This window comes from Oncorhynchus keta, unplaced genomic scaffold (genome assembly GCF_023373465.1).
Source record: "Oncorhynchus keta strain PuntledgeMale-10-30-2019 unplaced genomic scaffold, Oket_V2 Un_scaffold_785_pilon_pilon, whole genome shotgun sequence".
Classification (NCBI taxonomy): domain Eukaryota; kingdom Metazoa; phylum Chordata; class Actinopteri; order Salmoniformes; family Salmonidae; genus Oncorhynchus; species Oncorhynchus keta.
The window spans coordinates 141,190-162,500 of record NW_026291000.1 but is presented as its reverse complement, the minus strand read 5'-3'; the positions used below and the strand labels follow the sequence as shown (position 1 = coordinate 162,500).

At 42.3% G+C, this 21,311-nt stretch overlaps 2 protein-coding genes and 1 long non-coding RNA gene across 19 annotated transcripts in view; 2 read left to right on the top strand and 1 right to left on the bottom strand.

Annotated features, from left to right (window-relative positions):
* Nucleotides 1–12,646, top strand: part of LOC118382916 (uncharacterized) — an 18,909-nt gene extending 6,263 nt beyond the window's left edge. For 5 of the 13 annotated variants that reach the window (XM_052517427.1, XM_052517426.1, XM_052517424.1 and 2 more), the window contains exons 3-9: nt 8,350–8,467; nt 9,410–9,655; nt 9,783–10,325; nt 10,484–10,822; nt 10,978–11,138; nt 11,748–11,865; nt 11,994–12,646. In XM_052517427.1, coding sequence (XP_052373387.1) covers nt 8,350–8,467; nt 9,410–9,655; nt 9,783–10,325; nt 10,484–10,822; nt 10,978–11,138; nt 11,748–11,865; nt 11,994–12,376 — 1,908 coding nt within the window. In that variant the 3' untranslated portion in view covers nt 12,377–12,646. Of the gene's footprint in view, nt 1–6,817; nt 7,389–7,427; nt 7,860–8,349; nt 8,468–9,409; nt 9,656–9,782; nt 10,326–10,483; nt 10,823–10,977; nt 11,139–11,747; nt 11,866–11,993 lie in introns of those variants that run through there. The other 8 variants (XM_052517434.1, XM_052517433.1, XM_052517432.1 and 5 more) reach the window with 8 other exon arrangements.
* Nucleotides 12,647–19,459: 6,813 nt separating this feature from the next.
* Nucleotides 19,460–19,926, top strand: LOC127929545 (uncharacterized). Of its 5 annotated transcripts, none has more exons than XR_008135096.1 (3): nt 19,460–19,500; nt 19,539–19,652; nt 19,729–19,926. It is a non-coding gene; the product is annotated as an uncharacterized LOC127929545 (long non-coding RNA). The 5 variants fall into 5 exon arrangements; XR_008135097.1 differs by having other exon boundaries at nt 19,539–19,690; nt 19,748–19,926; XR_008135102.1 differs by having other exon boundaries at nt 19,467–19,519; nt 19,558–19,652.
* An 18-nt stretch (nt 19,927–19,944) lies between these two features.
* LOC127929544 (histone-arginine methyltransferase CARM1-like) lies at nt 19,945–21,042 on the bottom strand (the record flags this gene model as incomplete). The annotated part of the gene is made up of 1 exon (XM_052517436.1): nt 19,945–21,042. A coding segment is annotated over one exon (927 nt), but the record flags the coding sequence as incomplete, so codon positions are not given.
* Nucleotides 21,043–21,311: the final 269 nt, after the last annotated feature.

Genomic DNA, 21,311 nt, shown 5'->3' with positions numbered 1-21,311 from the left:
AGAAATTGGCCAGCTCTCCGATTAATAACCATACATTGACATATTTTAACGTTTGGGGTTATGAGCCCTTCTTCAGCGTGCGAGCCAATGGTAATCAATGTCACAACAACACAACCTCATAGACGAGCATCATTCTAAATTCCAAGTCAGTATTGGCCCGATCCAGAGATCCCAGCAGAGGAAGCTGTGTGGGGAAACATGACAATCAAATAAAGACACAATACAATTACATTATGATGTCATTCCCTGTCATTACCGGTGATTATGATGTCATTCGCTGTCATTATGATGTCATTACCTGTCATTATGATGTCATTACCTGTCATTATGATGTCATTACCTGTCATTATGATGTCATTCGCTGTCATTATGATGTCATTACATTATGATGTCATTCCCTGTCATTATGATGTCATTACCGGTCATTATGATGTCATTACCTGTCATTATGATGTCATTACCTGTCATTATGATGTCATTACCTGTCATTATGATGTCATTACTGGTCATTATGATGTCATTACCGGTCATTATGATGTCATTACCTGTCATTATGATGTCATTACCGGTCATTATGATGTCATTACCTGTCATTATGATGTCATTCGCTGTCATTATGATGTCATTACTGGTCATTATGATGTCATTACCGGTCATTATGATGTTACCGGTCATTATGATGTCATTACTGGTCATTATGATGTCATTACTGGTCATTATGATGTCATTACCGGTCATTATGATGTCATTACCTACATTTTCTGTCTATTTAGAACATACTAGAAAAAGACCATTCCTCATTGAGAACTGCTAGAGTGATCAAGCTCTGACGTTGCTACGGCGACGTCTGCTTTGCAGTGTGTGTGGGCTCTGACGTTGCTACGGCGACGTCTGCTTTGCAGTGTGTGTGGGCTCTGACGTTGCTACGGCGACGTCTGCTTTGCAGTGTGTGTGGGCTCTGACGTTGCTACGGCGACGTCTGCTTTGCAGTGTGTGTGGGCTCTGACGTTGCTACGGCGACGTCTGCTTTGCAGTGTGTGTGGGCTCTGACGTTGCTACGGCGACGTCTGCTTTGCAGTGTGTGTGGGCTCTGACGTTGCTACGGCGACGTATGCATTTGCTGTGTGTGTGGGCTCTGACGTTGCTACGGCGACGTCTGCTTTGCAGTGTGTGTGGGCTCTGACGTTGCTACGGCGACGTCTGCTTTGCAGTGTGTGTGGGCTCTGACGTTGCTACGGCGACGTCTGCTTTGCAGTGTGTGTGGGCTCTGACGTTGCTACGGCGACGTCTGCTTTGCAGTGTGTGTGGGCTCTGACGTTGCTACGGCGACGTCTGCTTTGCAGTGTGTGTGGGCTCTGACGTTGCTACGGCGACGTATGCATTTGCAGTGTGTGTGTGGGCTCTGACGTTGCTACGGCGACGTCTGCTTTGCAGTGTGTGTGGGCTCTGACGTTGCTACGGCGACGTCTGCTTTGCAGTGTGTGTGGGCTCTGATAGACTCACCGAATGCATTTGCAGTGTGTGTGTCTCTGACGTTGTGGGACATCTGCTTTGCAGTGTGTGTGGGCTCTGCGTAGCTCCACCCGACGTCTGGCAGCTTGCAGTGGTGTGGGCTCTGGGATTTGCTACGGCCCGTCTGCTTTGCAGTGAAAGATCCATTTGAAACGTTGCTCATCCATCAATCATCCTCATCTTTGCAGACATACCTCATGGGCTCTGTCATCCCTGTCCTACGGCAGTCTCACTGCAGTGTGTGGTGGGCTCTGACTTCCTCTTGGCTGGGGGATACGTCTGCTTTGCAGTCCATAAAGCTCTGCTTCCCACTGAGCGTATGCATTTGCAGTGTGTGTGTGACCTCTGACGTTGTAGACGGTGACGTCTGCTTTGCAGTGTGTGTGGGCTCTGACGTTGCTACGGCGAGATAACTGCTTTGCAGTGTGTCATTTCTGAGTGTCCCTACGGCGACGTCAGCTTTGCAGTGTGTTGGGCTCTGAACGTTGCTACGATATACATCTGCTTTGCAGGTCACCACTGGGCTCTGACATTGCAGCCACATCTGCTTTATTTGACCCACTCATAGAACATAGACTCACCAAATTAATAGGAGTTTCATTCTGGAGTGGGACTATCCCTTTAAGGTCAAGGGAGGCTCAGCTAGCTCCACCCACTTCAGGCAGCTTCCAGAAGGTGTCCGTCAGGGATTTGGCCCCGCCCTCGTCTGCCCTTTCGACCTCCCCCGAGAAAGATCCATTTAAAACACAACTCATCCATCAATCATCCTCATCTTTAAGACATACCTCATGCTCTCTGTCATCCCTCGTCCTATTTCAGTCTCACTAAGTGGTGAGGTGGGATTCCCGTAGACTTCCTCTTGGCTGGGGGATACCCCTCAATCTCCCCATTCCATAAAGCTCTGCTTCCCACTGAGCTACATTAGTCATTGACCTCACCGTAATGTAGACGGTGGTATTTTGGTGACCCAAACAAATAAGGGAACCAGATAACTGTTTTTAATTAGGCCTCATTTATAAGTGTCCCTACAAGGAGACTAAATCAGACTGTTACTAATCGTTGCAAAACATTAAGAACACCTGCTACAGATATACCAGAGTCAAGCCAACACAGGTCACCACTCAGGTCAGATAGTACAGCCACATACACTGAGTGGACAAAACATTAAGAACACCTGCTACAGATATACCAGAGTCAAACCAACACAGGTCACCACTCAGGTCAGATAGTACAGCCACATACACTGAGTGGACAAAACATTAAGAACACCTGCTCTTTCAGATACTTCACCAGAGTCAAACACACAGGTCACCACCTCAGGCAGTGTTGCTGCACGAGGAGGGCTCTGTTAAGAACACGCTTCTATAAAAAAATCTGTCTGTCAGCACTTCACTCATAGTCCACAAACAGGCACATAACTGAAACAAAACCTGGAACACCTGCTCTGTGGACAGCGCTTCTATAAAAAGTCCACAAACCAGGCAGTGTTGCTCCACATGTATAAGCTGTCAGCACTTCACTCAGTCCACAAACCAGGCAGTGTTGCTTGAGACAAAAAAAATTCACTTTAGTTGTTGTGATTCAGTCCACAAACCAGGCAGTGTTGCTCCACGAGGAGGGCTCTGTGGCAGCGCTTCTATAAAAAATCTGTCTGTCAGCACTTCACTCATAGTCCACAAACCAGGCAGTGTGGCTCCACGAGGAGGGCTCTGTGGCAGCGCTTCTATAAAAAATCTGTCTTTCAGCACTTCACTCATAGTCCACAAACCAGGCAGTCAAGTAAACACTGCTCAAACCAATCAGGAGTTTCTCTGTGGCAGCGCTTCTATAAAAAATCTGTCTGTCAGCACTTCACTCATAGTCCACAAACCAGGCAGTGTTGCTCCACGAGGAGGGCTCTGTGGCAGCGCTTCTATAAAAAATCTGTCTTTCAGCACTTCACTCATAGTCCACAAACCAGGCAGTGTTGCTCCACGAGGAGGGCTCTGTGGCAGCGCTTCTATAAAAAATCTGTCTGTCAGCACTTCACTCATAGTCCACAAACCAGGCAGTGTTGCTCCACGAGGAGCTTTAGGTTTCCTAATTCCTTGTTTGCGATTACCAGCTATGAAAAAAAAAATGGCAGAAATAATTTGAAAACGGCTACCTCACAGTTTATTCTTTTGCCATAAATGTGCTCATACTTGACTTATAACTTTATTTTAATTTGCAAATGCGAGTGGAATGCTGGCACTGTGTAGCCCTGACCCCTGACCCCTGACCACCCGCCAATGTGACTGATGATGTAAACATATTTACCAGCCATTGCCAACATCTACCCACATTTGCCTGGTGGCTGGTGTTCATTTCAGGCCCTGTCCTCAGTTGCTTCGTGACTCTAAAACCTAATTAAAATAAACATATTTGAGCCAAAAATTCATATCCTATCTTAGTATATCAGGGAGATGGAGTTGACAGTTTACGGTGATTTAGATATTGTTTGTTTAAATCTAAAATGTGTTTGTGTGTGTTTCAGATGGTTCCATCTCTAAATATAGAGTCGGGTTGGTGTTTTTTTATTTTTTATTTTACCTTTCTTTAACTAGGCAAGTCAGTTAAGAACAAATTCTTATTTTCAATGACGGCCTAGGAACAGTGGGTTAACTGCCTGTTCAGGGGCAGAACGACAGATTTGTACCTTGTCAGCTCGGGGATTTGAACTTGCAACCTTTCGGTTACTAGTCCAACACTCTAACCACTAGGCCACCTGCCGTGTGATGAAGGATTCTGACTCTCATAGTCTTAAAACCTCGACTCTGTGACGACCCAGGAGGATTCTGATCAGTCTTAAAACCTCGACTCTGAAACGACCCAGGAGGATTCTGATCAGTCTTAAAACCTCGACTCTGAAACGACCCAGGAGGATTCTGATCAGTCTTAAAACCTCGACTCTGAGACGACCCAGGAGGATTCTGATCAGTCTTAAAACCTCGACTCTGAGACGACCCAGGAGGATTCTGATCAGTCTTAAAACCTCGACTCTGAGACGACCCAGGAGGATTCTGATCAGTCTTAAAACCTCGACTCTGAGACGACCCAGGAGGATTCTGATCAGTCTTAAAACCTCGACTCTGAGACGACCCAGGAGGATTCTGATCAGTCTTAAAACCTCGACTCTGAGACGACCCAGCAGGATTCTGACTCTCCTCGATCTGAGACGACCCAGGAGTCTTAAAAACCTCGACTCTGAGACGACCCAGGAGGATTCTGATCAGTCTTAAAACCTCGACTCTGAGACGACCCAGGAGGATTCTGATCAGTCTTAAAACCTCGACTCTGAGACGACCCAGGAGGATTCTGATCAGTCTTAAAACCTCGACTCTGAAACGACCCAGGAGGATTCTGATCAGTATTAAAACCTCGACTCTGAGACGACCCAGGAGGGTTCTGATCAGTCTTAAATCCTCGACTCTGAAACGACCCAGGAGGATTCTGATCAATATTAAAACCTCGACTCTGAAACGACCCAGGAGGATTCTGATCAATATTAAAACCTCAACTCTGAGACGACCCAGGAGGATTCTGATCAGTCTTAAAACCTTGACTCTGAGACGACCCAGGAGGATTCTGATCAGTCTTAAAACCTCGACTCTGAGACGACCCAGCAGGATTCTGATCAGTCTTAAAACCTCGACTCTGAGACGACCCAGGAGGAATCTGATCAGTCTTAAAACCTCGACTCTGAGACGACCCAGCAGTATTCTGATCAATCTTAAAACCTCGACTCTGAGACGATCCAGGAGGATTCTGATCAGTCTTAAAACCTCGACTCTGAGACGACCCAGCAGGATTCTGATCAATCTTAAAACCTCGACTCTGAGACGATCCAGGAGGATTCTGATCAGTCTTAAAACCTTGACTCTTAAGACTTCCTAAGATTCAGTCAGAACGATCTTCAACAAGAAGAAGAGAAAAATACTTCATTAATCATTGATTGGTTAAGTAAATCAAATCAAATCAAATCAAATTTATTTGTCACATACACATGGTTAGCAGATGTTAAATGTGAGTGTAGCGAAATGCTTGTGCTTCTAGTTCCGACAATGCAGTGATAACCAACAAGTAATCTAACTAACAATTCCAAAACTACTGTCTTATACACAGTGTAAGGGGATAAGGAATATGTACATAAGGATATATGAATGAGTGATGGTACAGAGCAGCATACAGTAGATGGTATCGAGTACAGTATATACATATGAGATGAGTGTGTAGACAAAGTAAACAAAGTGGCATAGTTAAAGTGGCTAGTGATACATGTATTACATAAGGATGCAGTCGATGATATAGATAGAGTACAGTATATACATATGCATATGAGATGAATAATGTAGGGTAAGTAACATTATATAAGGTAGCATTGTTTAAAGTGGCTAGTGATATATTTACATCATTTCCCATTATTAAAATGGCTGGAGTTGGGTCAGTGTCAATGACAGTGTGTTGGCAGCAGCCACTCAATGTTAGTGGTGGCTGTTTAACAGTCTGATGGCCTTGAGATAGAAGCTGTTTTTCAGTCTCTCGGTCCCAGCTTTGATGCACCTGTACTGACCTCGCCTTCTGGATGATAGCGGGGTGAACAGGCAGTGGTTCGGGTGGTTGATGTCCTTGATGATCTTTATGGCCTTCCTGTGACATCGGGTGGTGTAGGTGTCCTGGAGGGCAGGTAGTTTGCCCCCGGTGATGCGTTGTGCAGTCCTCACTACCCTCTGGAGAGCCTTACGGTTGAGGGCGGAGCAGTTGCCGTACCAGGCGGTGATACAGCCCGCCAGGATGCTCTCGATTGTGCATCTGTAGAAGTTTGTGAGTGCTTTTGGTGACAAGCCGAATTTCTTCAGCCTCCTGAGGTTGAATAGGCGCTGCTGCGCCTTCTTCACGACGCTGTCAGTGTGAGTGGACCAATTCAGTTTGTCTGTGATGTGTATGCCGAGGAACTTAAAACTAGCTACCCTAAGTACGAGATGGAACACCAGGTGAAGGTGGAGGGTTGACCCCCAAAACCCCACTGACCAAATAAAACCAAGGACTGCAGTAGATAGGTGATGGTTTTTGATTTGATAAAGGGTTTTAAAAGGGGTCGTTTCTGCTCTCTCGTCCACTCCACTGTGAGGCGGTCCATATGGGGAATGAACGAGGGCTGTGGAAGGGTGTCTAAGGGGGTCAGGATTTCATTACAGTACTTAGCTTTGACAGACTGTTATGTTGTTACCAAATATGGTTTGGGGAGGGGTGAAGTTAGGGAGAGGGGGAGAGAGATAAAAACTCAAGTGTTGGACTTGGGGTTTACAAAGTGTGGGAGAGACTGAGCCTGATGAGAGGGCTGGCTGTACCATTAGTAGAGACTGAGCCTGTAGAGAGGGCTGGCTGTACCATTAGTAGAGACTGAGCCTGTAGAGAGTGCTGGCTGTACCATTAGTAGAGACTGAGCCTGTAGAGAGTGCTGGCTGTACCATTAGTAGAGACTGAGCCTGTAGAGAGTGCTGGCTGTACCATTAGTAGAGACTGAGCCTGTAGAGAGTGCTGGCTGTACCATTAGTAGAGACTGAGCCTGTAGAGAGGGCTGGCTGTACCATTAGTAGAGACTGAGCCTGTAGAGAGGGCTGGCTGTACCATTAGTAGAGACTGAGCCTGTAGAGAGTGCTGGCTGTACCATTAGTAGAGACTGAGCCTGTAAAGAGGGCTGGCTGTACCATTAGTAGAGACTGAGCCTGTAGAGAGGGCTGGCTGTACCATTAGTAGAGACTGAGCCTGTAGAGAGTGCTGGCTGTACCATTAGTAGAGACTGAGCCTGTAGAGAGTGCTGGCTGTACCATTAGTAGAGACTGAGCCTGTAGAGAGTGCTGGCTGTACCATTAGTAGAGACTGAGCCTGTAGAGAGGCTGGCTGTACCATTAGTAGAGACTGAGCCTGTAGAGAGTGCTGGCTGTACCATTAGTAGAGACTGAGCCTGTAGAGAGTGCTGGCTGTACCATTAGTAGCTAACTTGTCATTTCAACATCAGTTGAAGTAAAATAATCGTATTTCAGATTTTTATGGATCCTTTAGGCACAAATCACAAAGATGAGAAGGACACTGCTTTCATTACAGTAGAGGAGGAGGAGGAGAAAGATGATAGCGAGACAACAGTGATAGACGGTGAGGAGGAATCAGATGACAAAGCCAAGGAGACTGAACCCCAGCAGCAGAAGGAGCAGGCCTGGGCCCCCACTACCTATTCCAAGTTTGGTAAAGAGGTGTTTTGCTGCGTAGGACAGGAGATCAGCATCTTTGAGGCCTTGGACTCTTACGGTGCTGTCATCTGGCCTGCGGTGAGTCAGTCTACTATTTAACATGACATTCATAGATAACAATGATAGCAGTGAGTCAGTCTACTATTTAACATGTCATTCATAGATAACAATGATAGCAGTGAGTTAGTCTACTATTTAACATGACATTCATGGATGGATGTAGGATAACGATGAATTAATATGATGGATGATGATTGATGGTGGTGATGAGGATGGTGATGATGATTTATGAAGTTCTACCAACTATAATGATGGTTTCTATAGTAACAATGGTTGAAGTTCTAACAACTATAATGATGGTTTCTATAGTAACTACGGTTGAAGTTCTAACAACTATAATGATGGTTTCTATAGTAACTATGGTTGAAGTTCTAAAAACTAAAATTATGGTTTCTATAGTAACTATGGTTGAAGTTCTAATAACTATAATGATGGTTTCTATAGTAACTATGGTTGATGTTCTAACAACTATAATGGTGGTTTCTATAGTAACTCTGGTTGCCTGCAGGCGTTGGCTCTGTGTCACTACCTAGAGACCAACGTTGAGCAGTTGAACCTGGTGGACAAGGCAGTGCTGGAGCTAGGAGCAGGTCCTGGCCTAGTGTCTATTGTAGCCACACTCCTAGGTGAGTCTGGGCATTAAATGTACATCTGAGAAGATCAGAGAGGTGTAAGTAATATGGTGAAATTTATACATAGCCTATCAATGTGGAGGAGGTCCGATCAAGGTGGCTAGCAAGGTGGAGGAGGTCCTAGCAAGGTGGAGGAGGCCCTAGCTAAGTGGAGGAGGTCCTGTCAAGGTGGCTAGCAAGGTGGAGGAGGCCCTAGCAAGGTGGCTAGGAAGGTGGAGGAGGCCCTAGCAAGGTGGCTAGGAAGGTGGAGGAGGCCCTAGCAAGGTGGCTAGGAAGGTGGAGGAGGTCCTATCAAGGTGGCTAGCAAGGTGGAGGAGGTCATATCATGGCGGTTAGCAAGGTGAAAGAGGTCCTATCAAGGTGGCTAGCAAGGTGGAGGAGGTTCTACCAAGGTGGCTAGCAAGGTGGAGGAGGTCCTATCAAGGTGGCTAGCAAGGTGGAGGAGGTTCTACCAAGGTGACTAGCAAGGTGAAAGAGGTCCTATCAAGGTGGCTAGCAAGGTGGAGGAGGTTCTACCAAGGTGACTAGCAAGGTGGAGGAGGTCCTATCAAGGTGGCTAGCAAGGTGGAGGAGGTTCTACCAAGGTGACTAGCAAGGTGGAGGAGGTCCTATCAAGGTGGCTAGCAAGGTGGAGGAGGTTCTACCAAGGTGACTAGCAAGGTGAAAGAGGTCCTATCAAGGTGGCTAGCAAGGTGGAGGAGGTTCTACCAAGGTGACTAGCAAGGTGGAGGAGGTCCTATCAAGGTGGAGGAGGTTCTACCAAGGTGGCTAGCTAGGTGGAGGAGGTCCCGGCATTCTATACCACTTACACCTATCCAACCTTTTCAGATCTGCATGAAGTGTCCTCAGCACTAGACAACTAGTGGCTAGGGGTTGATTTGGTACTGGCCACCTGTGTGTCTGTTAGTTGAATAACAGAGTGCTTCCTGTCCCCAGGTGCCTGGGTCACAGCTACAGACCTACCAGAGATCATAGGTAACCTGAGAGCCAACCTGCTCCGTAACACAAGAGGGCGCTGTAGGAACACTCCCCAAGCTGCAGCTCTGTCCTGGGGTCCTGACGTGGAACGCATCTACCCCAGATCTGTCTATCGCTATGACTACGTGCTGGCGGCTGACGTGGTGTATCACCATGACTACCTGGAAGAGCTGCTGTTCACCATGAGATACTTCTGCCGTCCAGGTTGATTGATTGATTGGTTGATTGACTGATTGATTGATTGATTGGTTGATTGGACTATTTAAAGAATCCCAGAATATTACACATGAAAGCATTAAATGACGTTTATTTCTAATGTGATTTCCCTCAGGAACCACTCTGATCTGGGCCAACAAGGTCCGCCTCAAGAGCTTCACAGAGAACTTCCAGAACACCTTCAACACCACACTGCTGGCTGAGATTGGAGAAGTAAACATATTCATGGGCACGTGTCGAGAAACAGAGGAGAAACCAGAGCTAGACCCAGGAAAACAACAGGAAGAGGAGGAGGAAACAGAGCTGGTCCCAGGAAAACAACAGGAAGAGGAGGAGGAACCAGAGCTGGACTCAGGAAAACAACAGGAAGAGGAGGAGGAACCAGAGCTGGTCCCAGGAAAACAACAGGAAGAGGAGGAGGAACCAGAGCTGGTCCCAGGAAAACAACAGGAAGAGGAGGAGGAAGAACATGTCTGTTTACAGGTGGAGGAAAATGGTTTAGAGGAAAAGGAGGAAGAGTTTGAAGCAGATCAAACAACTGAGAATGAGGAAGAAGACGAGACGCAGAAGGAAGGACTGAAAGAGGAGAACAAGGACAGAGAAAACCAGGAAGACTCTCAGGATTGCAGAGACGACGAATCAGCACTTGAGGGTCTTGGTGAGCATTCAACCTAATGTAAATATAAGTTCTAAAAGGCCAGGAGCTGATCTCATTGTGTTGTTGAATTAGTTTATTAGGATCCCCATTAGCTACTGCACATGCAGCAGCTACTCTTTGTGGATTGACTTGTGGTCTTCTTTGTGTTTCTTCTGCAGAGGAGGCAGACACTCAGGACTCAAATGTGCAACGGGAGGAGAGACCAGTCTGGGTCGAACAGTTTGTTGTGGAGGCAGACACTCGGGACTCAAATGTCCAACGGGAAGAGAGACCGGTCTGGGTCGAACAGTTTGTTGTGGAGGCAGATAACATTGCAGAGGAACAAGACAACAGTTTGGAGGAGGAGGAGGAAGCTGATGCAGGTGATGGCAGTAGCCAAACATGGGAGAAACAGATGTTGGAACATAGTGATGAAGGATATGGGGATGATGATGATGAAGAGGCAGAAAACACTAACTCCCGCTGTAGCACCGAAGCGACTGACGAAGACATTATCGGTGAGTCATTGACATCATTTTATAATGCCTAGATACTCAGACTCAATCATTCAAGAACACAAGTCTACCATTGACAGTACACACCCAGGAAATAGAAATGGTATGATCCATCCCCATTAGAATGTGAATGAGTGGTTTGTTCCATTCCTGTGTAGAGGAGCTGGACACCAAGGAAACCAAGGATACAGGAGATGCCCAGCTGGATAATACCCACGTCCCCTGGATACGACTGGACAGAGAGGTCTACTTCTATGCTGGGCACAAAATCAACATCGTCGAGGCAATGGACTCCCATGGCGGAGTGATATGGCCAGCAGTGAGTACAGTTCTACACTACATTTGGCGTTGTCGGCAGGATAAATCACTACATTTGGCGTTGTCGGCAGGATAAATCACTACATTTGAAGTAGTTTGACAGGATAAATCACTACATTTGGCCTTGTCGGCAGGATAAATCACTTCATTTGGTCTTGTCGGCAGGATAAATCACTACATTTGGCATTGTCGGCAGGATAAATCACTACATTTGAAGTAGTTTGACAGGATAAATCACTACATTTGGCCTTGTCGGCAGGATAAATCACTACATTTGGCGTAGTCGGCAGGATAAATCACTACATTTGAAGTAGTTTGATAGGATAAATCACTACATTTGGCATTGTCGGCAGGATAAATCACTACATTTGGCGTTGTCGGCAGGATAAATCAATTTACCAAACACTCACATGGAACAACAGGTGTCTTCTGGCCTTCCTATTCAGATTGCTTTTCTCCAGGCAAACAGACAAATGGACTACTGCCACCTAGTGGTGGACTACTGCCACCTAGTGGTGGACTTCTATAAAGATCCTACCTGCAACACGTGATGGACCACTAGGTGGTGATAGGCTACACATAGTAATATAATGTATTTGCTCCCCTGCAGGCGTTGGCTCTATGTAACTACCTGGAGACCAATACTGATGTGATAGATCTGAAAGGAAAGCAGGTTTTGGAACTGGGATCAGGGACAGGATTAGTGTCTATCGTCGCCAGTCTACTGGGTAAGTCTTACTGATTTCATTTGAGTTTTAGACTCTAATCCCATCAGCTGCTGTATCTGGTGATAACTAGTTACAAAAGACATCTTTCTTCTTCTTCTTAAGAAGCTCCTTATGTAATGTGTCCCCAGGTGCCCAGGTGACGGCCACCGACCTCCCAGACGTCCTTAGTAATCTTAGATACAACTTGCTCCGAAACACCAGAGGGCGCTCTAAATATACACCTGAGGTGACAGCTCTGTCCTGGGGTCCTGAGGTGGAACGCACTTACCCACGATCCGTGTATCGCTATGACTACGTTCTGGCGGCTGACGTGGTGTATCACCACGACTTAGAGGAGCTGTTGGTTACCATGAAATACTTCTGTCGTCCAGGAAACACTCTGATCTGGGCCAACAAGGTCCGCCTCAAGACAAACCTGGTATTCACTGAAGACTTCAAAAACACCTTCAACACCACCCTGCTGGCTGAGATGGGAGAGGTTAAGATCTTCAAGGCCACATGTAAAAGGTAGGAATTGTGGAAAGAAGGATGAGGAACTACTGTCGACATCCTGCCGACTGTAACCAAGACTTCCGAGTCTTTTCTTCTTCCTCTGAGAAATGCTTGAAGACAGAAGGCGGCCATCTTGGCTAATGATAATGGACGTTGATGGACTACTGATGTTGTTGTTGATGTTTGATTTCTACTTTCAAATGATCTACTATATATAGTGCTTTATTGTTTACTTTGTTTTTACACACGTACTTAGATAGTTGATATTAATATTAAAATGTATGCACTTTGCTGTCTTGTTTCAGTTCAGTATGGTCAAATAATAATACCAATAATAATAATATTAATAATACCAATAATAATAATAATACCAATATTAATAATACCAATAATAATAATAATACCAATAATAATAATAATACCAATAATAACAATAATAATAATAATACCAATAATAATAATACCAATAATACCAATAATAATAATAATACCAATAATAATAATACCAATAATAATAATAATAATAATAATAATAATAATACCAATAATAATAATAATACCAATATTAATAATACCAATATTAATAATAATAATACAATAATAACAATTATACCAATAATAGTAATAATACCAATAATAATAATAATAATAATAATAATACCAATAATAATAATAATAATAATAATAATAATAATACCAATAATAATAATAATAATAATACCAATAATAATAATATTAATAATACCAATAATAATAATAATACCAATATTAATAATACCAATAATAATAATAATACCAATAATAACAATAATAATAATAATAATACCAATAATACCAATAATAATAATAATACCAATATTAATAATACCAATATTAATACCAATAATAATAATACTAATAATAATAATAATAATAATACCAATAATAATAATAATACCAATAATAATAATAATAATAATAATAATAATACCAATAATAATAATAATAATAATAATAATAATAATAATAATACCAATAATAATAATAATACAAATAATAATAATAATAATAATAATAATAATAATAACAATAATAATAATACCAATCATAATAATAATAATAATAATACCAATAATAATAATGGATATGGTAAGTATGCTGCTGGTGGACCTGAGAAATACATAACACACTCACAATGGGAGACAATTAGTCTTCCAAATCTTTTTATTCAGAATTATTTTCCCATTTGTGACATAATTCCATTACAGTTACTATGATAACAAAATAGTGTGTTGGTATTTTCCATATGTGGCCGAATAAAAATATTGATATAAAATAATACTAAATGTAACCGAGTTAAGAACATACTGTAAACTTACTCTTCACAGCTAGCTTGAAAGGTTAGATTATTTTTTTTAAACGACTAGCTAATTTAACTAGCTAAACAGAAAAAGCTAGGCTAACATTACTTTAAATCACCACGTTACAAGCTAGCCAGCGAACTCTTCAAATAAACATACCAGATATATGACAGAGAGAGATACTGTATATGCTGACCTGGTCAGAAAATCTAAATGTCAAACAACATACTGGTACGTTGGTTGGTCACAGTACAACAATACTACAACAACATACTGGAATGGGGGTTGGTCACAGTACAACAATACTACAACAACATACTGGAATGGGGGTTGGTCACAGTTCAACAATACTACAACAACATACTGGAATGGGGGTTGGTCACAGTACAACAATACTACAACAACATACTGGAATGGGGGTTGGTCACAGTTCAACAATACTACAACAACATACTGGAATGGGGGTTGGTCACAGTACAACAATACTACAACAACATACTGGAATGGGGGTTGGTCACAGTACAACAATACTACAACAACATACTGGAATGGGGGTTGGTCACAGTACAACAATACCACAACAACATACTGGAATGGGGGTTGGTCACAGTACAACAATACCACAACAACATACTGGAATGGGGGTTGGTCACAGTACAACAATACTACAACAACATACTGGAATGGGGGTTGGTCACAGTACAACAATACCACAACAACATACTGGAATGGGGGTTGGTCACAGTACAACAATACCACAACAACATACTGGAATGGGGGTTGGTTACAGTACAACATTACTACAACAACATACTGGAATGGGGGTTGGTCACAGTACAACAATACTACAACAACATACTGGAATGGGGGTTGGTCACAGTACAACATTACTACAACAACATACTGGAATGGGGGTTGGTCACAGTACAACAATACTACAACAACATACTGGAATGGGGGTTGGTCACAGTACAACAATACTACAACAACATACTGGAATGGGGGTTGGTCACAGTACAACAATACCACAACAACATACTGGAATGGGGGTTGGTCACAGTACAACAATACCACAACAACATACTGGAATGGGGGTTGGTCACAGTTCAACAATACTACAACAACATACTGGAATGGGGGTTGGTCACAGTACAACAATACTACAACAACATACTGGAATGGGGGTTGGTCACAGTACAACAATACTACAACAACATACTGGAATGGGGGTTGGTCACAGTACAACAATACCACAACAACATACTGGAATGGGGGTTGGTCACAGTACAACAATACCACAACAACATACTGGAATGGGGGTTGGTCACAGTACAACAATACTACAACAACATACTGGAATGGGGGTTGGTCACAGTACAACAATACCACAACAACATACTGGAATGGGGGTTGGTCACAGTACAACAATACCACAACAACATACTGGAATGGGGGTTGGTTACAGTACAACATTACTACAACAACATACTGGAATGGGGGTTGGTCACAGTACAACAATACTACAACAACATACTGGAATGGGGGTTGGTCACAGTACAACATTACTACAACAACATACTGGAATGGGGGTTGGTCACAGTACAACAATACTACAACAACATACTGGTATGGGGGTTGCCTCCAAGCTGTGCCTCCCCCTGTGGTATGGGGGTTGCCTCCAAGCTGCCATTTGAATCAGTTCACCCAGCAACCTCTGCCCTCTATGATAGGTTAAATCTAGAAATGGCTTGCTATTGGTGACCAAGTCAAAATAATTCTAAAAGGTCACAGTACAACACTACCACAACAGAATCAGACACTGACATCACTCCCTCTCTCTGTGGACCAGCCATTTCCTTTGGCCCTGTCCCCCTCATCAGACCCCCTCATGCCGAGCTATGTAGGGCAGAGGCAGGGGCATACCAAGGACCTCTGACAAAAGGGTTTCAGGCTGGATTAGATTTGGTTTTAACGGTCATATCATAAACCCGAGAGCTGGCGTATTCAGGTCAAATTCTCTTAGCCGGGCCAAACGATGACGAAATCAAAACCGTTCTTGATGGAGGTAAGAGTTAAAATCCCCCATGTATCCTAGTCCATAGTGGCACCTGGTTTATGTGTATTTATAGGTATTCCCCATGTTTATGTATAGGTATTCCCCATGTTTATGTATAGGTATTCACCATGTTTATGTATAGGTATTCACCATGTTTATGTATAGGTATTCACCATGTTTATGTATAGGTATTCACCATGTTTATGTATAGGTATTCACCATGTTTATGTATAGGTATTCCCCATGTTTATGTATAGGTATTCTCCATGTTTATGTATAGGTATTCCCCATGTTTATGTATAGGTATTCACCATGTTTATGTATAGGTATTCCCCATGTTTATGTATAGGTATTCACTATGTTTATGTATATTCACCATGTTTATGTATAGGTATTCACCATGTTTATGTATAGGTATTCCCCATGTTTATGTATAGGTATTCACCATGTTTATGTATAGGTATTCACCATGTTTATATATAGGTATTCCCCATGTTTATGTATATTCACCATGTTTATGTATAGGTATTCCCCATGTTTATGTATAGGTATTCACCATGTTTATGTATAGGTATTCCCCATGTTTATGTATAGGTATTCACTATGTTTATGTATATTCACCATGTTTATGTATAGGTATTCCCCATGTTTATGTATAGGTATTCACCATGTTTATGTATATTCACCATGTTTATGTATAGGTATTCTCCATGTTTATATATAGGTATTCACCATGTTTATGTATAGGTATTCTCCATGTTTATATATAGGTATTCCCCATGTTTATGTATAGGTATTCTCCATGTTTATATATAGGTATTCTCCATGTTTATGTATAGGTATTCCCCATGTTTATGTATAGGTATTCTCCATGTTTATGTATAGGTATTCCCCATGTTTATGTATAGGTATTCTCCATGTTTATGTATAGGTATTCTCCATGTTTATGTATAGGTATTCCCCATGTTTATGTATAGGTATTCCCCATGTTTATGTATAGGTATTCCCCATGTTTATGTATAGGTATTCCCCATGTTTATGTATAGGTATTCCCCATGTTTATGTATAGGTATTCACCATGTTTATGTATAGGTATTCCCCATGTTTATGTATAGGTATTCCCCATGTTTATGTATAGGTATTCTCCATGTTTATGTATAGGTATTCCCCATGTTTATGTATAGGTATTCCCCATGTTTATGTATAGGTATTCCCCATGTTTATGTATAGGTATTCCCCATGTTTATGTATAGGTATTCCCCATGTTTATGTATAGGTATTCTCCATGTTTATGTATAGGTATTCCCCATGTTTATGTATATTCACCATGTTTATGTATAGGTATTCCCCATGTTTATGTATAGGTATTCCCCATGTTTATGTATAGGTATTCCCCATGTTTATGTATAGGTATTCCCCATGTTTATGTATATTCACCATGTTTATGTATAGGTATTCCCCATGTTTATGTATAGGTATTCCCCATGTTTATGTATAGGTATTCCCATGTTTATGTATATTCACCATGTTTATGTATAGGTATTCCCCATGTTTATGTATAGGTATTCCCCATGTTTATGTATATTCACCATGTTTATGTATAGGTATTCTCCATGTTTATGTATAGGTATTCCCCATGTTTATGTATAGGTATTCCCCATGTTTATGTATAGGTATTCTCCATGTTTATGTATAGGTATTCCCCATGTTTATGTATAGGTATTCCCCATGTTTATGTATAGGTATTCTCCATGTTTATGTATAGGTATTCCCCATGTTTATGTATATTCTCCATGTTTATGTATAGGTATTCACCATGTTTATGTATAGGTATTCACCATGTTTATGTATAGGTATTCTCCATGTTTATATATAGGTATTCACCATGTTTATGTATAGGTATTCTCCATGTTTATGTATAGGTATTCCCCATGTTTATATATAGGTATTCCCCATGTTTATGTATAGGTATTCACCATGTTTATGTATAGGTATTCACCATGTTTATGTATAGGTATTCTCCATGTTTATGTATAGGTATTCACCATGTTTATGTATAGGTATTCCCCATGTTTATGTATAGGTATTCCCCATGTTTATGTATAGGTATTCCCCATGTTTATGTATAGGTATTCCCCATGTTTATGTATAGGTATTCTCCATGTTTATGTATAGGTATTCCCCATGTTTATGTATAGGTATTCACCATGTTTATGTATAGGTATTCTCCATGTTTATGTATAGGTATTCCCCATGTTTATGTATAGGTATTCCCCATTTTTATGTATAGGTATTCACCATGTTTATGTATAGGTATTCACCATGTTTATGTATAGGTATTCCCCATGTTTATGTATAGGTATTCCCCATGTTTATGTATAGGTATTCCCCATGTTTATGTATAGGTATTCCCCATGTTTATGTATATTCACCATGTTTATGTATAGGTATTCTCCATGTTTATGTATAGGTATTCACCATGTTTATGTATAGGTATTCCCCATGTTTATGTATAGGTATTCCCCATGTTTATATATAGGTATTCACCATGTTTATGTATAGGTATTCTCCATGTTTATGTATAGGTATTCCCCATGTTTATGTATAGGTATTCTCCATGTTTATGTATAGGTATTCCCCATGTTTATGTATATTCTCCATGTTTATGTATAGGTATTCACCATGTTTATGTATAGGTATTCACCATGTTTATGTATAGGTATTCTCCATGTTTATATATAGGTATTCACCATGTTTATGTATAGGTATTCTCCATGTTTATGTATAGGTATTCCCCATGTTTATATATAGGTATTCCCCATGTTTATGTATAGGTATTCACCATGTTTATGTATAGGTATTCACCATGTTTATGTATAGGTATTCTCCATGTTTATGTATAGGTATTCACCATGTTTATGTATAGGTATTCCCCATGTTTATGTATAGGTATTCCCCATGTTTATGTATAGGTATTCCCCATGTTTATGTATAGGTATTCCCCATGTTTATGTATAGGTATTCTCCATGTTTATGTATAGGTATTCCCCATGTTTATGTATAGGTATTCACCATGTTTATGTATAGGTATTCTCCATGTTTATGTATAGGTATTCCCCATGTTTATGTATAGGTATTCCCCATGTTTATGTATAGGTATTCACCATGTTTATGTATAGGTATTCACCATGTTTATGTATAGGTATTCACTATGTTTATGTATAGGTATTCCCCATGTTTATGTATAGGTATTCACCATGTTTATGTATAGGTATTCACCATGTTTATGTATAGGTATTCTCCATGTTTATGTATAGGTATTCACCATGTTTATGTATAGGTATTCCCCATGTTTATGTATATTTCATTATGTATGTATAGGTATTCCCCATGTTTATGTATAGGTATTCTCCATGTTTATGTATAGGTATTCCCCATGTTTATGTATAGGTATTCCCCATGTTTATGTATAGGTATTCACCATGTTTATGTATAGGTATTCCCCATGTTTATGTATAGGTATTCCCCATGTTTATGTATAGGTATTCACCATGTTTATGTATAGGTATTCACCATGTTTATGTATAGGTATTCACCATGTTTATGTATAGGTATTCACCATGTTTATGTAATAATAATAATAATAATATATGCCATTTAGCTGACGCTTTTATCCAAAGCGACTTACAGTCATGTGTGCATACATTCTATCATGGGGACGTGTTGAGATCATGGGGATGTGTTGAGGTCATGGGGATGTGTTGAGGTCATGGGGACGTGTTGAGATCAAGGGGATGTGTTGAGGTCAAGGGGATGTGTTGAGGTCAAGGGGATGTGTTGAGGTCAAGGGGATGTGTTGAGGTCAAGGGGATGTGTTGAGGTCAAGGGGATGTGTTGAGGTCATGGGGACGTGTTGAGGTCATGGGGACGTGTTGAGGTCAAGGGGACGTGTTGAGATCAAGGGGACGTGTTGAGGTCAAGGGGACGTGTTGAGGTCATGGGGACGTGTTGAGGTCAAGGGGACGTGTTGAGGTCATGGGGACGTGTTGAGGCAACATGACTTAAACCATCAACGGTTGCAGTCCAGACAGAACAAGTAGGACATCAGAAATCCTCCAACCAGAATGGAGAACCTGGACATTTGACAGCCCTAAACCTATCCAACCCTTTCAGTGTGTAGTTGTTTCTGGACTGGGCCGGAGACATCAGGAACCAGAGAACGGAGGGGTGAAGGGAGGAGAGGCACGTCCATATTATCAGTCCAGTTTGGTTTCCTTCCAGGAGGGGGGGTGGGAGGGAGGGAGAGAAGAGGGGGGGTAGGAGAGAAGAGGGGGTGGGGGAGCTACGGACGGTTGGTAGGTCTTAGCTCCCGTAGTGCATAGTGTTGCTAGGCATCGCCATGGGAGACGACATGGAGATGGAAGGCCCGCCCATGGTGAACTGGCTGTTGTTGATTGGGTATTGAGGACTGTTGCCGGGCCCCGATTGTCCAGTTGTCACTCCAAGAGGGATGAGATTGTTGTGAGACACGGTGGAGCCTCCGCCACCGATGACCGTACTGAGGTCATACACGGCAGGCATCCCTCCCTGGTTCATGTTGTAGACTCCTCCATTGCTCCACATGTTCTCTGAGGGGGAGGAGTAGTGAGAGCCTGGGGGCGGGGCTGACGTGCTGCCTGTGTACCTGAAGAATGGGTTCTTGAGATCCAGCAGGTTGCTAGACTTGCTTCCTGTCTGGTCCACCTGGGCCACCATACTGATGTCATAGCTCTGTCTCTTGTTAGCGATGAGTGTTGCAGTGCCAGACAGGGTGTCTCCTGCCTTGGTGAAGAGAGGGGACTGGAGCAGACAGCGGACCTGGTACCAGTGGGTCAGAGGCTCCGTAGGAGAGGTGGAGAGCCACACTGTTACCGCTGAGCCGATGAAAGCCACGTCAAACCAGAAGGCCAGACCATGGACCAGACCTGATGTCATCATGTGGAACTTAAAGGGAATCTCCATCCTGTGCAGATCCCCCTCTTTCGCGTCCAGGAAGTTGACAGTGTATTTGACAGACTTGGACATGAGGATACGGATATCAAAGGTGTCCACAATGGGTTGTCTGAAGTACTCGTCTACTGCAGCTTCTCTCAGCGATGACAGATCAACACCATGGAACGATGGCTGATACCAGAAGTTGGCCTTGGTGAACTGTTCCATGTATAACTGTTCATCTGTGAAGGGAGCCAGGTGGACGTCACCTAGAGTGGGGAACATGTTACCGTTGGGTTTGAGGAACTTCTTGGCATGTATGTATATTCACCATGTTTATGTATAGGTATTCCCCATGTTTATGTATAGGTATTCCCCATGTTTATGTATAGGTATTCACCATGTTTATGTATAGGTATTCCCCATGTTTATATATAGGTATTCCCCATGTTTATGTATAGGTATTCTCCATGTTTATGTATAGGTATTCCCCATGTTTATGTATAGGTATTCCCCATGTTTATGTATATTCACCATGTTTATGTATAGGTATTCTCCATGTTTATGTATATTCACCATGTTTATGT